The following is a 14,535-nucleotide window of genomic DNA, read 5'->3' on the forward strand; positions in this document are numbered from 1 at the left end:
ATTATTTTTCTTCTCTCCCTTTCGCATATCTCCTTCCTTGTCCCTCCCCATTTCCCCTTTGGGCTTCACCGTTCGCAGCTTTCTGAGTTCGATACATCTTCCATTTCCTCTTTGGTCTTTTTTTTCGCCCTTTTTTTCGAATTTATTCTATTAGGGCTTTGGTCTCATCGGGATTGGATCAGGTATGCATTGCATATGTTGCATGTGATATTATTTCTTTCTCATTTCCTCATTCTTTTTCTTTTTTTTTTCATTATTGTGAATATTGAAATTGTTGCTTTATATTTTTATTCCGGTTATTGCTAATCTCATTTCAATATTTCCTTGACTCCCGGGTCCAGACTTGGAGCTAGTGAAATAGCGAAATAGCGAAATACCAATGAACATTCAGAACTTCACTCTACTCCCTTACCTTCAGCTCACCTCTTGACATTGAGCATGGATCCCGGGGAACGATCCTTCAGCCTCCGGTCCTCGATGGAGTGGAGCCTGTCAAAACCTTCTTTGATATCTATTGAAGGGGAATTGAATCCCTTGTGCGGGACAGACCGGAAAGGGCTTGGAAGAATGCGCTCATCACAGAGTAATGCAACCCAATAAGCCGTGTCTATCAACTGAGTTGGGGTCACTCGAGGCGAGATGCAACTACTTCCTCACTATCGCGCCACCGGGATCTGTCCAGTCCCTGATTCTACTATGCAAGTCCGTTAAAGATCGCCCTGCACATGATCGCATGGGGTGAGCGAGGCTTCAATAAACGGACGATCTGCATCCGAGGGATAGTCGAGGATGGGTGACGAGTGGCTTAGAAGCTTGACTCACACTGCGCGACTCGGGCGACGTCGCTGCGAGGATACCCTGCATTTACTGCGAGAACAATGCGACAGACATACAATGCCTCTGTGAATTTCGGGAAGTAGCTGCAATCCCGCCATGTGTATGCACTAACCCGTCGAATGACATAGGCGTTCCTCTTGTTGGGATTTTTTTACAATATATTTGCTTTTTTAATTATTTTGTCTTCGCCAACTTTGTTTTCCCATGCACGGTCGATCATCCTGTGCAGCTGAGTGTGTGACCGCATTTTTCCATCTTTTTTTTTTCTTTCTGTCTTATCACTACGACGCTGATTACTCGATAGACCATCTCCACTCCATGCCTCGGCCTTTGTATGTATGCATGGGCGCAATGCATAACCTGGTGTAAGTGGATCCCAAAAATCGTTAGTCGATCTGGATCGGAGAGGGGAAACGAGCGCATGGAGGGAAGGGATCGGTGATCATTATAGCCTACTCCACCGATTATCGGCTGCGGGTTTTGGGCATTGAGTTGATGCCTATTATTACTGAAGGGGATTCAATATTGTAGTCAGAGAGCCCTTCGGCCGTCGGGATTGAGAACGTCAGAGCTGAGAATGTGGATATGTCTTTGACTTGAACTTTGATTGGTAGAAAGGGATCACGTCAAGTGTCAGCCATGGAAGGATTCCAAGGTTCCAATCCATGTACGGCACTATTACTATGTCAAACTGTAGGGCCGAGATATACCACGTAGTGTTCTCCCTACGTTACTCTTCCTGCAACTGTTGGGCTCGTGGGGGTCCCTGAAGGACAGGACAGTGTCATGTGGCACTGTTTTACCAACAACATTTGATTAGGTTAGCCACAATGATGTCGATCCGATTGACATTCCCAGAGAAGTATAGTAAATATAGTTCAGTTGAAGCAAGGTAACAAGGCCCCAAAAAGAGGATAACCTTGGATCTGTGGCTCAACAAGGGGGCTGAAACAAACACTTTCAGCTTTAACCAACAGATTCGTCGATCTGATTTGAAACTATTGAATTTGGAATAATCCGCCACACTGGGTGCGCTAAGGATTTTAGTGTAGAACGGGTGGATGATGAGTGGAGTATGTGGTGAAGTACGGAGTACTCCGTACAATATGGTGCATACAAAATCATATAATTTGGTAGGTCACTTCCAATGGGATGTTGACGATGACATAGTCTTCATAGTCCTACCTGTTTGCGGACATCTATTCTGTATGTTTTATTTTTAAATTTTCTATTTTGTGTATTTTCGATATTTTATATTTTCTATAGTATTTTCGATATTTGGTATATTTTATTTTTCTTCTATATTTTAATCAATTTACTCTAGGTTAGTATAACCCATATTGCATATAGTACTTTTGTAGAACCGATCAAGGGAGTCCAGTCGACCTAGCGGAGGAGGAAGTCGAAAACAACGAAAGTTGCGACACTAGCGCGATTACATAATCATTTATTCCAAATCAATAGCCCTGGAGGAGTGAGCCTTGAACGAGAAATCAAATCATCAGAAAATTAAATAATAATAAAATATGGAATGTGACTTGAATACATATACTGGGGTGAGAATCCTCTCTTTTCTCGCTTCATTCGGTTCATCCTTCATCTTTGCTCTTCATTTCCAAAGATGGGTTCTAAGACCACAATGTCGACCAAGATGACTTCAGATGTCTGCACTGATGTGTTGACCTTCACCTTCGGCGGACCAAAGCCCTATAATCTCAATCAGCCATTGTTTATCGAGGCCGAGGATCCTTCTCGATCCTTTACAGCTGCCCAGTTTCGTCAACTCGTCCGGACTTTGATCGCTGGCTTAAAAGCTCACAATATCAAACCCGGGGACTGTGTCTTGGTACATTTGGGCAATAGTGTGAGTGCGCAGAGATCTGACAAACCATGATATTCATACACAATCTTTGAATGCATGCCCAAAAAAGAAAGAAGAAAAAAAAAAGATATATGGGGACAGAAAGTATGCTGACTCGGCCCGGAATGCAATAGATCCTCTATCCCGCACTCTTCTTCGCTATTATCGGCGCCGGCGGTGTCTACATGGGCTCAAACCCGCGCAGTCAACCCAAAGAGATCGATCACATCCTCAGTCTCGCCGAGCCAAAACTGATTTTCACAACACGCGACGCACTCCCTTCTATCTTGGAGGTCTCCGCACCCCGAGGCATCCACCCAGCCCAAGTGTGTGTCGTCGATGACCGGGCCATCGACCACTGTGCGCAGCTGTTCCTGTGGTACGAACTAGGGTATTCGGCCGCGGGCCAATTCTCCGCAATGAGCGATACCCGACACTCCAATTTCGCCAATCTCCTCTGCTATGGCGAAAGCGACTGGCTGATGTTCAACGACGCGGCCGTCGCACGAAACACGCCTGCAGCCATGTTCTCGACCAGTGGCACAGGTGGTCTTCCCAAGGCAGCTATTCTGTCTCACCATGCCATAATCTCACAGCACCGCGCCATCTACTACGATGTGCCGCATCCAGTGAGCAGACTCATGTCGCTACCCATGTTCCATTTGTTCGGGGCCTTGTGGACTCATCTCTTCCCTGTTCGGTACGGACACCCACTATTCGTCCTGCCCCGGTTCGAGGTCAATGAGTTCCTCGCTACGGTACACAAGTATCAAATCTCCGAGACATACCTGGTGCCTGCGATTATTCACTCGCTCAACCAATCGATCCTGCCGGTAACGGACTATTTGTCCTCGCTGCGCTACGTCGGTGTCGCTGGTGCTCCTATCGATGCGGCTTCCATGCAGCTCTTCCGCAGCCGTCTCAGCCCCATGGCCTACGCATGCCAGATCTGGGGTATGACAGAGGTCGGTGTCATCTTCCAGACTCGGTACGGTCAGTCCGGTGATGCGGGCAGTATTGGCACCCGCCTTGCCGGATACGAGGCCCGTCTGATCGATCAAGACGGCAGGACAGTCCAAGGCGACGAGCGACCTGGTGAACTGCATGTGCGCGGTGCCGGGCTGCTAACCGCCTACAAGGGCCAGACCGATGCCCTAGATCCCCATGGCTGGTTCCGCACGGGAGATGTGGCGTACGTCAAGCAAGGCCAGTACTACATCATTGGGCGAAACAAGGAACTAATCAAGGTCCGAGGGTAAGATCGACACTCAATTCCTAATCGAGTTTTTTTTTCCAAAAAGGTACTAACTTTATGTACAGTTGGCAAGTGGCGCCGGCAGAAATCGAGGCTGTTTTACTGCAGCATCCCGGAATTGCAGATGCAGCCGTGATAGGCATCAACAAAGACGGGATGGGCGAGGTGCCCCGCGCATTCGTGGTGCGATCCCGCGACCCGGCGGTGAGCCGCCTAACCGGTGAACAGGTGTACAAGTACGGACGCGAGCATCTGGCCCGATACAAGTCCCTGGATGGGGGCGTCATCTTCGTGGAAGAGATTCCCCGTACGGCAAGTGGCAAGATCCAGCGGTTCAAGTTGTCTCAGATGAACTCTTACCGCGAGATGGTTGCATCTCTGCTGTCGCAGTTTGATGGCGAAGGCGCCTCTGATCGACGATCACCGATGGGAGCAGAGATGGACATGGCGATTGGTGTGGCGCCCGAGGGACGAGTCACTGTTTGATTTACACAAAATTTGCAATATTTCGGCGCAATCTGGTTCTTTGGGATAAGGGTGGATATGGTGCTTAGAGATCTCCAGATGGTTATCATCTTATGGCTGGTTTTCGTGTTTTTGTTTTTTTACGACGGCTTTCTATGACCCATTCTTCCGCTAGCATTACAGGCGGCTGATTTTCTTGACTTATTTTAAACAATACACCACATTGATGACTATGTGCCACTACGCTGTACCTTACTACCTCAGGAGAAGAGTAAACCTTCACCATTATTCAATTATCACTTATGCAAGGGAACATGCCCAATCATCCCGATTGAACGGATCGAGATCCACCTTACTCCAAAAACACCAGCTAGCTCGTGGTCCCAATAGTTTCCTTCCCGCTTTAGCTCGCATCGCTCGATCTCGCTCACCCGGATCTCGGGACTCTCGTATACATGTGATGTGTACAAAAACCCAAAAAAAGCAATATTCCCCAATATCCCCATGGCGTTCCGATCGGAACAGCATAAGTACGTTCCACGTAGGTGGCTCAATGGATCTCGATTCCGCGTTCCCCGTTCAAACTTCTGCATTACTTCGTGTGGAACCCGGCAAGGGCGCCCGGGTGGAAGGGGAGGGAGTGTGTTAGGGGTTCACGAACGCAGTGATCGACGAAGCTAAAATGGAGGTTAACTTGGTGTCAGATTAGGTTGCAGTCGGATCCTGTTTCCTTTTCTTTTCGCTAGGCTCGAACATAAACATGAAAAATATATGTATAATGGTTATATTGATTGGAACTAGGATTTAGCTCTTAACCCTAGCTTGCGATGAGACATCGCTGCTTTCGGCGGTGATCCGGGGAGCCGCGGGCCGATGTTGGCAGGTTCCGCCTGAAGATCTTCGGGATGTTACATCCGTTTGTATGTATAAATTGTACTATTTACTTGCGCAAAGTGTATTCTGTTCTAGGTCGCGGGTCGTGGCCAGAACAATTTCGCCAAGAACATGAGCGCTGGAGTATAGACGGTGTGGAGGAAATTGCGACAGGTGTGCTGGAAATTGAGACAGGTATTTTTAGACTTTGGAAGACGGAGGTCATGATCACATACTCCAATTGTCGGTGTGGACGATGACTTCGTCTGATGCCGAGTTTGCTCGGCTCGGCTTTCGTGCTGCAGTGAGTGGATATCCATTGTCCCTCGTTGATTTTTCATCCATGATTCTTTATGTGATGGATCTAGGCCAGCCAGAAAAAATTAGGGCTGAGTCTAGACTGGGCTTTACCAATTGCTTATTCTGAGACCTTACATGTTGGGCAATCGGTTGAGTTTGATATTAATTCGTAGCCAAGTTTAATATTCGCTTCCCTTTGTGGATTTCATGGAATTGTGGCCCTTCCTTGAGTTAACTAGTTAGTAGTACTGGTCATATATAATTCAGACAGGACATATAGATACCATGTGCTGTGTAACCAGAGCCGAGGAACTCATAGGTCTATTTTCTCTCGGGGAAAAGTGATCCGCCAAGTGGCTTGGGTCCACAACTTATAGATATGCTCGCGGTACGAGGTATCATCCCGAAGTTGAATTTCAAGCAATTTATGTATACTATGTAGATGTTGAGCTCGGAAACTCAGAAAGAAATGAAAAATCAGAAAGAATTGAGAAGACAGAAAGACCTTACAGTTGATGAGTCCCAGAATCGGGGGACATATTTTTATTCAATAGTGGACCTTGGACGGGTGATATAGAGCGCGAGATATACGGTGACTGGACTCATAGATCCAATGTAAGATTGTCCATATGTCACTGTTATCTTTGGCTCCCTATATCGCTGTAACACAATGTATGTGCCACTGGAGTTGCAGCAATTCTTGACACTGAGATCCTCGGTCGTAATATGAAAGATGTATAGAGGTGATATAGGAAGGTCTATAGACTGGGATCAATGCTCTAATTATACCCTAGCAAGAGCACCAGCGGTATACCTCTTATAGCAGTACATTCTAGAGAGATATTGTAAACAGAGTCATCAACAGAGTCATCAAGATAGGGCAAAATATGAAAGAAATCTTCCTCCCTCCCAGCTAGGCTGGGGCTAGGATCGAATTCGGTGCCTCGAACATCAGGAATCGATCAGCTTTCAGGCATAAAACCCCGTGCATCAGAGCGTCTTGTTCTCCGGCAGTGGTTATACCAGTAGGCCAGGTATGAAAGAATTGAAAGGTTGGTCCTTAGCCAAAATATATATGAGCGTTTTCCTATATCCTTTACCTTTTCTTGCCTCATAGCACCCATCCCATGTATGACCATGGGAAAAGGTATGTCTCATCAATTAGCAAACCACCTTAACCTGTGGTGATTCATCTTAGTCTTCTCTCCATTCACCCAAACGCGTCTGAATGCGCTTAGCAGCCATGTACACAACGAGTAGATATATAGTAAGATAAACGAAGATATATTCAACTACTATATAGGGTATTCCAATTGCTTTATATATCCGTGCCGACACCACTCAAACCATAACAATCACAAAAAGCATAACTTGAAGAGCTCCGCAGCCATTCCTTGAGGCCTAGCAGTGATCTAGCAGCAAGTCTTGTAAGCTCCCACTCACCCATCCGAAGATCGGAACAAAACACATAAACGGAAAAGCAAGCTCCTTCTGCGGTGCTTCCTCAGAGCCTTCTGGATGTGTCGACACGTTGATTCGCATAAACGTCTGAGACTGGTATGGGAGGGTTTGCACGGCGAGGCCCCAGTGGATGTTTGTTGCTTGTTCAGTCGCCCAGGAATGGGTGGATGAATGGTATGCGTGGGCTAGAGGGCTGCCCTGCTTTTGGGTGGTTACAGGGATGATGACGATTATTCATAGTCTCGGGGCCTCGAGAATGGTTATTGAGGAGTTTTGTCTGAGGTCAATTGGCTTCATGGTGGATAAGAGGTATAGAGATGGTGTTCCGTCTGGAGGGGAGGGGAATGAGGAGTTGGATGTAGGGTTGGAGTCAACAGGGTATATCGTTTTTAAAGTAGCTCTCTAGATGACTAGATAGCTTCTTATGGAGGAAGCATAAGATATTCAGACAACGAGAGAAGTCCATTTTCGAGGCATTGTGAAGCTTGTCTCTATTCTTGTTTTGTTGCTGATGTCCAAACGGGAACCGATGGCTTTATATTATTCATTGACGAAGCAAATTCGCAAATGGAAGTCTTTTGAAATATACTCCCAAAGTCTCCATCTTTGAAAGGCGAAATTCCGTACCAATTTCAAAAATCCCATAACCCATCCACCAAACGCCCCAAACCAAAGGCCCCAGAGCCCCAAGCACCGCCGCCCCAAACGACAGTTCCAGAATACACCAGATCCAAATCGTGCCGACAGCCGGCGCCTTCTTCATGACAGCATAATACGGATCCCCATTCGTGATAGCGATAAGGTGTGCGCCGAGGACTGCCGCAACAGGCAAGAAGAAGAGGGTCCGCAGCGCGGGCGGGAAAACCAATTTTCGCAAGAACGAAACGGTGAGCTTGTCAGCTGTCAGCGGGAACAAAGAAGGAGCGGGCTCGTTCGTTGACCCGCGCTTGCTGAAGGAGATGATGTGGCCGTGCGCGAGGTGCACGAAGAATGTCAGGAGAGGGAAAGCGGTTGTCACGGATTCTTTGAAGAGTTTGGGTAGGTCGATGCTTTCGGCGTATTGGTGCGCTGCTAGGTAGCCCAGGGTGAGATGGAGCGTTGTGAGCGGAAAGGAGAGCAGGATTGTGTCGAGGAGGGGCGGGAGGGGCTTGTCAACCACAGTTTCGGTGTCAGGCTTCGCGTGTGCCTTGGGTGTTTGGGGGCTTTTGCCTGATTGGGTCTGGGAAGTTTTCGAGAGGTGGTTGTTGATGTCCCCGTCTGTGTCGACCAGGTTTCCATCCGCGTCAACCGTCACGAATCGAGTTCCCGCGGACTGGGCGGGTATGCCCATTCCTTCTGCTGATGGGGGTATTTTCCCGCCTTTTTTTGTCTGCGCATGTTGTCTTTCTGCGATTATATCATATAGGGTTTTTTCGACGGTCGGTTTGTTTTGGGTTGGATCGTCGCGCGGTGGGTGGGCCATGGAGATTTCAGGCTCATCGTGGGATGAAGCTGCCGCGCGGCGTTGCTTGCGATTCCTTGGGGTTTCCATTGCGCTGGTGGGAGGTGTATTGCCCTTTGCAAAAAGTTGACAAACAGTGACGTGGAGAAATTGAGGTTGGCTCGGCGATAAATCAGGGTCCCGGAGTTAACACCGCCGAGGTACGCCAGTTGATCAACAGTTGACTATTTTCTATGATGAAAACATTGATCTAACTATTTCATTGAAATATTAAACTTCAAATTGATTCTATTGAGTCTGAGTCTAATCATTGTCACATGTTTCCTCCCCACCAGCTTCGATTGCATTCAACCAGCCTGGTACAACGCTGGACCAGCAACCACGTGCGAATTGATCAGGCTCAAGTTAAACGGACTCAGAATCGGATCATTGTCTGTGATGGCGATAAATATAGTACCGTTGACAGCCGGATCACCCTGGTATGTTTTCAAGTCAGGCTGGGTAGTAATCCCTCGGGTGCCAGTACTGCTGCTAATGGTCCCACCGGTACTATTGTCGACTTGGAGAGGAGTGTATGTCACATTGAGCTGAGATATCCAAACAACGTACTTAGCACTGCCGGCTTGCGTCTGTGTTGTGGTCACATAGCTATTATTGGGGCCAACTTGCTTCCCAGGAGAATCCCACTGCAACAGCACGCGGCGCCCTGGGAAGGAGAGAGGCGACGGGCGGATTTTGGTAACAGATGCTCCGCAGTTGAAATCTGTACGGGAAAAATTGGAACCTTTCGGTGTCTTGGGGATGCTGACGCCTGGTCCAACGGTACTATTGCCATTGATTCCCGTGGTTTGGTTGAATGTGAACCCGGCAGTTTGATTCATTAGGGAAGTTTGATTGAACAAGGAGGTCTGATTGAATGAGGAGGTTTGATTCAGGTCCAGACCCTGATCAGAACTCGTTGGACGAGGAAACCCAGAAGTGCCATTGCGGCCTACAGATGAATTGCCCGATTTCCAAGGGTTAGGCTGATTGACGATCAACAGTGTCGGGAAGTTCTGCCATATCAACCGCGTCTGATTCTTAGGACAGGTACTGATAAACGGAGCCAGCAGCGTCCAGGCCCAGGACTGCGGTATGCCAGGCTCAAACCACTCTACCATGGGGAACAGGCCCTCGAACTGACGGAAAATCAGCTGCTGGCGTGCTTCAGTGGTGATAGACTGCGTTAACAGAGTTGCGGCCTCGCGCGAGTCCAGATGGGCTAGAAATCCGTACACGCCCGCTTCGCCGAACCGAGTGAGCTTTTGACAGAAGTCGATGAATTCTTTCACGTTCGTGTACGGGTAGATGTAGGTGCACTGTTGTGGGGCACGGGCTCCCAGGATGTTGCTCAGCATGGTGACATGGCCTAGCTCTTGCTGGGCCATGAAACTGATCAACTCGCGATCTGCAGACTTCAGGCCGGCGGCTTGGAAATCTGATTCGTTGAAGCGACTGAGTCCATCTTGAAAGAGATCGTATTCCATCCATTCTTGGTACAAAGAAAGAGCCTATAAGAAGGACTTTGTTAGCTCCTGAATTCCAATCCTATACGTTGCATCCAAATGGTGTGGAAACAGCATATGCCAAAGGTCTTGCGCTGCAACGACATTAGAGGATTGGTAAGATCTTCGAAAGAATACAAAGAAGGACTTGAGAAAGGTCCAATGGAAAGAAGTATCAAAAATGGGTGGAAATACGTCGACTGTCACCCGAACCTAAACTAATTGTAGCTAGCTCGTGCTTGACTTGGCTACTTACTAAAGATTCATAGTCAAAATCACTCCTTGCGTTATAAACAGGCGTACTCCCATTCGTCCCGACACCACCAGCCGGTTCAAAAGGAACAGGCTCGGCATGGTGAAGGTTTCCATCGGCAGGATAGCTTGTAGCTCCAGCTGGTACATCAGCACTAGTTATGGTCGTTCCAATGGAGGTAGCAGTCAAAGCACCCGTGGTAGTTGCATTTTCAGTGAAAGGCGTATGCGGCTCAGAAGTTGAGTGGTTTCGAAGCGGAGGCGCAGAAGACGGCGTGAATGAATATTCTACCGTCGATTGTTGAGTGTCGCCTTGCCCTTTATGGCCTCCGCCATGCTTTTTGGGGGATGCAAGCGCGGAGGGCAGTGAGATCGATAGACTCAATAACAAGACGCTTTTCCAAATCATGGCCATGGTGTGTACGGGCTGCTTTGACGATAGCGAGCTTGTGGACCCTCAGTGTAGAGGTCTAGAGATATCTTTGTAGCTCGGAATTCCTCGGATGGGGCTAAATATTTCATATTGCACATCCTGCCCTTTGTTGGCGACATTTCGTCAGTATTTGAAAGATATTCCAAACAACGTCATTAGCCACGCGAATCACAATGCTATTATGTTTGAGAAGAATGGCAATTATGAGTAAGGACAGGGCCAGCGGAGCCAGACTGAGGTAGCTTTGAACGGGATGAGCTCCGAAGGGTCAGATAGCCGCCCGGCAGGGTCGAAGTCTGGTTCACTCCCAAGCCCGTTGGATTCCTCGCACATTTGTGCTTCAGGGACGGGTCCGGGACATGTCGGTAAGAGATGACGTCGGGCAGAGACATAGAAGTCCATGGAACTGATATGTCAAGTTACCTTGTCTTCTAATTTGGGACTTGGAATACGAATCCGGGCCGTATATGCCGGATTGCCCCAAAGCTTGGTACTCAAAAAGGGGCGGAGGATCTACAGTCTCAACTCTACAATAATGGGTCTTCTGTCTCATATTTATGAAAGGAAAGTTCTTTGCCAAATTAGGATGACTGAGGATATAAGCCAAAACAAAAAGAAAACCACTATCAAAATCAAAATCCAAGAAACACCGAGACCAAATTAGGACCACCCGTGGACAATTTGATCTATACCCCATTACTCCCATTATGTCACTGCGCGCGCCAACCCCCTCACCCGAGAAGGAATCATAGCTGGTAGAATGGGGAACGTTCGCAGTGATTCTCACACCATTTGCCCAGCGGATCTCCATCGTCGAGCCAATGATAGTCGCCGTGAACGGCTCACGCATGAGCAGCGACTTGCGAATGCTCTCGACCTCTTTCCAGGGGATATTCACGACAGCGGGAGCTTTCTGGAACGGACAAGCTGCTTTTCCACGCGGGTTCTCAAAGACCCATGGCTCGCCGTTGACCATAAATACGCCGGCCACAGACTGGTCGTTCTGGGCTGTCATGGAGCCAAGCCATTGAGGCATGACTTGGATTGGCAGTTAGTGGGGGGCTGCTTCTTGAAAGGGTTCTAATAATCGGCTTACTGAGATCTTCAGGCTTTCTGATACTTATATTGTAGTGAAAGATATACTTTTTTGTGGAGAGGGCGGTTCCTTGAGGATTTTATTTGCCCGGTGATGCGACGGAAAGGTCAATACAATATGCCGGTGGTCGGGATATCTAAGATGCATATTCTGCTGATTTCATCTGCAAGGTTCTGAAGATGTCCAATCAGAGTAACATTTGGGGATCCCACTACATCTGATCTACTGCTCCAGCTCTCCTATCTTCACCGCTTGTTTTTGAACCTAACTAAATGGACGCGTGTACTAGCTTCGAATAAACTTCTTGATGTTCATGATATATAGTATAAGAGTTAAGATTTCTCTGAGAAAAGAAAAGAGCCACTGAAAGATTCCGAAGGACTTTTCTTTCACATTCTCACCATCTACATAATTCGATCAAGACTACGTCAATATGCACGAGGAACACAATTGTGATGCATCACATCGAAAATCGAGCGGGAATTGAGCGGGGACATGTGATCGGCGCGCAATTTCGATTTCAACAAATTTTCATGTTGAGAAACAATCAAGTTAACAAGTTAGCACTTGATAGGGATAGCGGCGGCAAATAGTGACCCGATCTAAGCTATACAGAGCTAATTGTGGATGCTAGAGGTTACTAATAGTGGATGCTCACAGTGGATACAAAGTGTTCACGAACTCCTGAGATTGGCCTGGATCGAGATGCATGAACCATGCAATAATCTGTGAAGTGGAGGTCAAATGAATTTGTATTAGAAGCTTAGAACCAGTGTTCCTTAGTGACTTCTAGGGTTATTCTCATTAGAGCTGTCAAAAGTCATACAAAATTGAGTCACGTCGGCATTCTTCCGGTATTACGTTGTAAGTCTGGGTGACGATGATTATGCGGGGCCTTTGGTTGTTTTCACGCGCGTGTGTCTGTGCTTTCTATTATCCCTAGTTAGGTACAGTGTCAAATGTTACTCACAATACACTGAACTATACTAGATCCAGAATACAAGCATAGCGCGTGCATTAAGCGTGAGCGATCAAAAGGGCTATTTATCCTTCTTTGCTTCTATTCTCGGGATTAGCTTTACTCTAGACTTACCCTTTCCGTTTCTTCCATTTCTTATTATACCTCACAAGCGTTCGATAAAGCGTATAGCTAGGTGATTTCGATTAGAACAATCTTCTTTATTAATCAGATACGCTAGTTATTAGTGAAATCGCCAATAGTATAAAGATAGTAAACCCTTGTTTCCTTTAATCTAATACTAAACTTAGATTAACTAGACATTACTGATTCTCAACCGCTTATATTCTAGAAATCAGTAAGGGCGTTTCCTAACGATTGCTTTACTTACCGGGGATATTTTCTCGATCGCGGCAATAGGTACCGGCCTAGAACGTCTGTTTAACACTGCCCACGATATGTAGTTATGCTCCTGTCGGAATACAGCTACTAGCGATCACTCACCGCACATCAGGGACGCAGAGAAAGATTACAGCGGAAGATGAACATGAGACTTTCTAGTATATAATTAAAAATCTAATGCATCTTATGAATATCGCGAATTTGATTGATAAAACTGTCTACATCTGCAAGAGAATTAGTCCGTTGCAGGAAGAAAATGCATTAATTATGCAGTCCTGGAAAATTCGCATGTTTGCACTGTTTATCAAAGACTGGGCCTCCGTCGGGCCCCAACCGGGCCCCCACGATGGGCCGTGGGCCCAAAAAAGCTCAAAGCCCATCGTGGGAATCGGACCCAAAGCCCAGCCTAACCCACGAATGGACTGGGCTTTGGGCTTTGTGGGCTTTGCGCAAGCCTACTCTGGGGAGCGATGAGTGGTGACCACACGGAAGCTCACTGATCGAGACGATCGGATTGACGCGGAGCAGGCCCCAAGGTGGAGTTCTTTTCTTGTAACCCACAATGATGTTCCTGAATGATCCGTAAATCCGTCTATCCGATAATGATTAAATGGTCCCGCTCGATCGCGGGACCCGCTGACCGTCAGGAATGCTCAACTTGCTGTATGAAAGAGCTTAAGCAGTCATTGTTTTGCAATAAACATCGGTATCTGCCCCTTTTCTGGTCGATCCTACCTATAGAGCCCTTGATAAAATTACATGATAGTTATCTCTCCAAGGAAATACAGAAAGCTCGCGGAATTACGGGCTTCCCTTCCAGAGCTTCGCAAATACAAAGTCCCACATCCCATCTCTGTGTTAAAACGTCGCTGCTGTTCCTTTTTTCTTCAAATTAACTCTGAGAGATCGAGGTTCCAATCCCTTGGCTTTGCCCATTCCTTCCGTTGTGTCTCTTAGTTTTGACTCCATCAAGGTGCTACACCGGCTAGTAAACCGTCCGGAACTATCAGACAGGCGATATGACGGACCTAACTCGTGCACGAGCATCTTCCCACATTATTTGGCAAATTTTATGGTTGGTAAGTAGTGCATGTCATCAAGGTCGGTGTTCCGTGTTGTTCTTTGTTCACATTTTCAAAGGTCGAAATCCACAAGAAGATGTGATGGGGATGCTTGAGAAAATCCCTGTATCAACGGATACTGGGAAGATAAAAGAGCGTAGATAAGTAGCATCGCTGTACCGGTGTACGTTTTTGCGAGCTACTCAACATTTCTTCATACCATGGGGTCTTTCCGAGGGTTTGAAGAGATTCAACACAAAGACAAATGGTAGGGTTCTGGACCCTCTCACTCATAA

At 47.2% G+C, this 14,535-nt stretch overlaps 6 protein-coding genes across 6 annotated transcripts; 2 read left to right on the forward strand and 4 right to left on the reverse strand.

Annotated features, from left to right (window-relative positions):
- Nucleotides 1–2,458: 2,458 nt before the first annotated feature.
- Nucleotides 2,459–4,439, forward strand: afeA (adenylate-forming enzyme AfeA; the record flags this gene model as incomplete). The annotated part of the gene is made up of 3 exons (XM_057238185.1): nucleotides 2,459–2,701; nucleotides 2,833–3,953; nucleotides 4,019–4,439. The coding sequence occupies 3 exons, from the start codon at nucleotides 2,459–2,461 to the stop codon at nucleotides 4,437–4,439; spliced, it is 1,785 nt and encodes a 594-aa protein (XP_057100796.1).
- Nucleotides 4,440–5,354: 915 nt separating this feature from the next.
- Nucleotides 5,355–5,636, reverse strand: N7529_002658 (uncharacterized protein; the record flags this gene model as incomplete). Its single annotated transcript, XM_057238186.1, has 2 exons — nucleotides 5,355–5,470; nucleotides 5,528–5,636. 2 exons carry the CDS (start codon nucleotides 5,634–5,636, stop codon nucleotides 5,355–5,357), a joined length of 225 nt encoding a protein of 74 aa, XP_057100797.1.
- A 1,960-nt stretch (nucleotides 5,637–7,596) lies between these two features.
- Nucleotides 7,597–8,583, reverse strand: N7529_002659 (uncharacterized protein; the record flags this gene model as incomplete). The annotated part of the gene is made up of 1 exon (XM_057238187.1): nucleotides 7,597–8,583. The coding sequence occupies one exon, from the start codon at nucleotides 8,581–8,583 to the stop codon at nucleotides 7,597–7,599; it is 987 nt and encodes a 328-aa protein (XP_057100798.1).
- Nucleotides 8,584–8,840: 257 nt separating this feature from the next.
- Nucleotides 8,841–10,704, reverse strand: N7529_002660 (ferritin-like domain-containing protein; the record flags this gene model as incomplete). The annotated part of the gene is made up of 2 exons (XM_057238188.1): nucleotides 8,841–10,043; nucleotides 10,294–10,704. The coding sequence occupies 2 exons, from the start codon at nucleotides 10,702–10,704 to the stop codon at nucleotides 8,841–8,843; spliced, it is 1,614 nt and encodes a 537-aa protein (XP_057100799.1).
- Nucleotides 10,705–10,923: 219 nt separating this feature from the next.
- N7529_002661 (uncharacterized protein) lies at nucleotides 10,924–11,758 on the reverse strand (the record flags this gene model as incomplete). Its single annotated transcript, XM_057238189.1, has 2 exons — nucleotides 10,924–11,128; nucleotides 11,415–11,758. The coding sequence occupies 2 exons, from the start codon at nucleotides 11,756–11,758 to the stop codon at nucleotides 10,924–10,926; spliced, it is 549 nt and encodes a 182-aa protein (XP_057100800.1).
- Nucleotides 11,759–13,445: 1,687 nt separating this feature from the next.
- Nucleotides 13,446–13,652, forward strand: N7529_002662 (uncharacterized protein; the record flags this gene model as incomplete). Its single annotated transcript, XM_057238190.1, has 1 exon — nucleotides 13,446–13,652. The coding sequence occupies one exon, from the start codon at nucleotides 13,446–13,448 to the stop codon at nucleotides 13,650–13,652; it is 207 nt and encodes a 68-aa protein (XP_057100801.1).
- Nucleotides 13,653–14,535: the final 883 nt, after the last annotated feature.

Source organism: Penicillium soppii, assembly GCF_028829465.1.
Source record: "Penicillium soppii strain IBT 18220 chromosome Unknown utg000003l, whole genome shotgun sequence".
Lineage (NCBI taxonomy): Eukaryota > Fungi > Ascomycota > Eurotiomycetes > Eurotiales > Aspergillaceae > Penicillium > Penicillium soppii.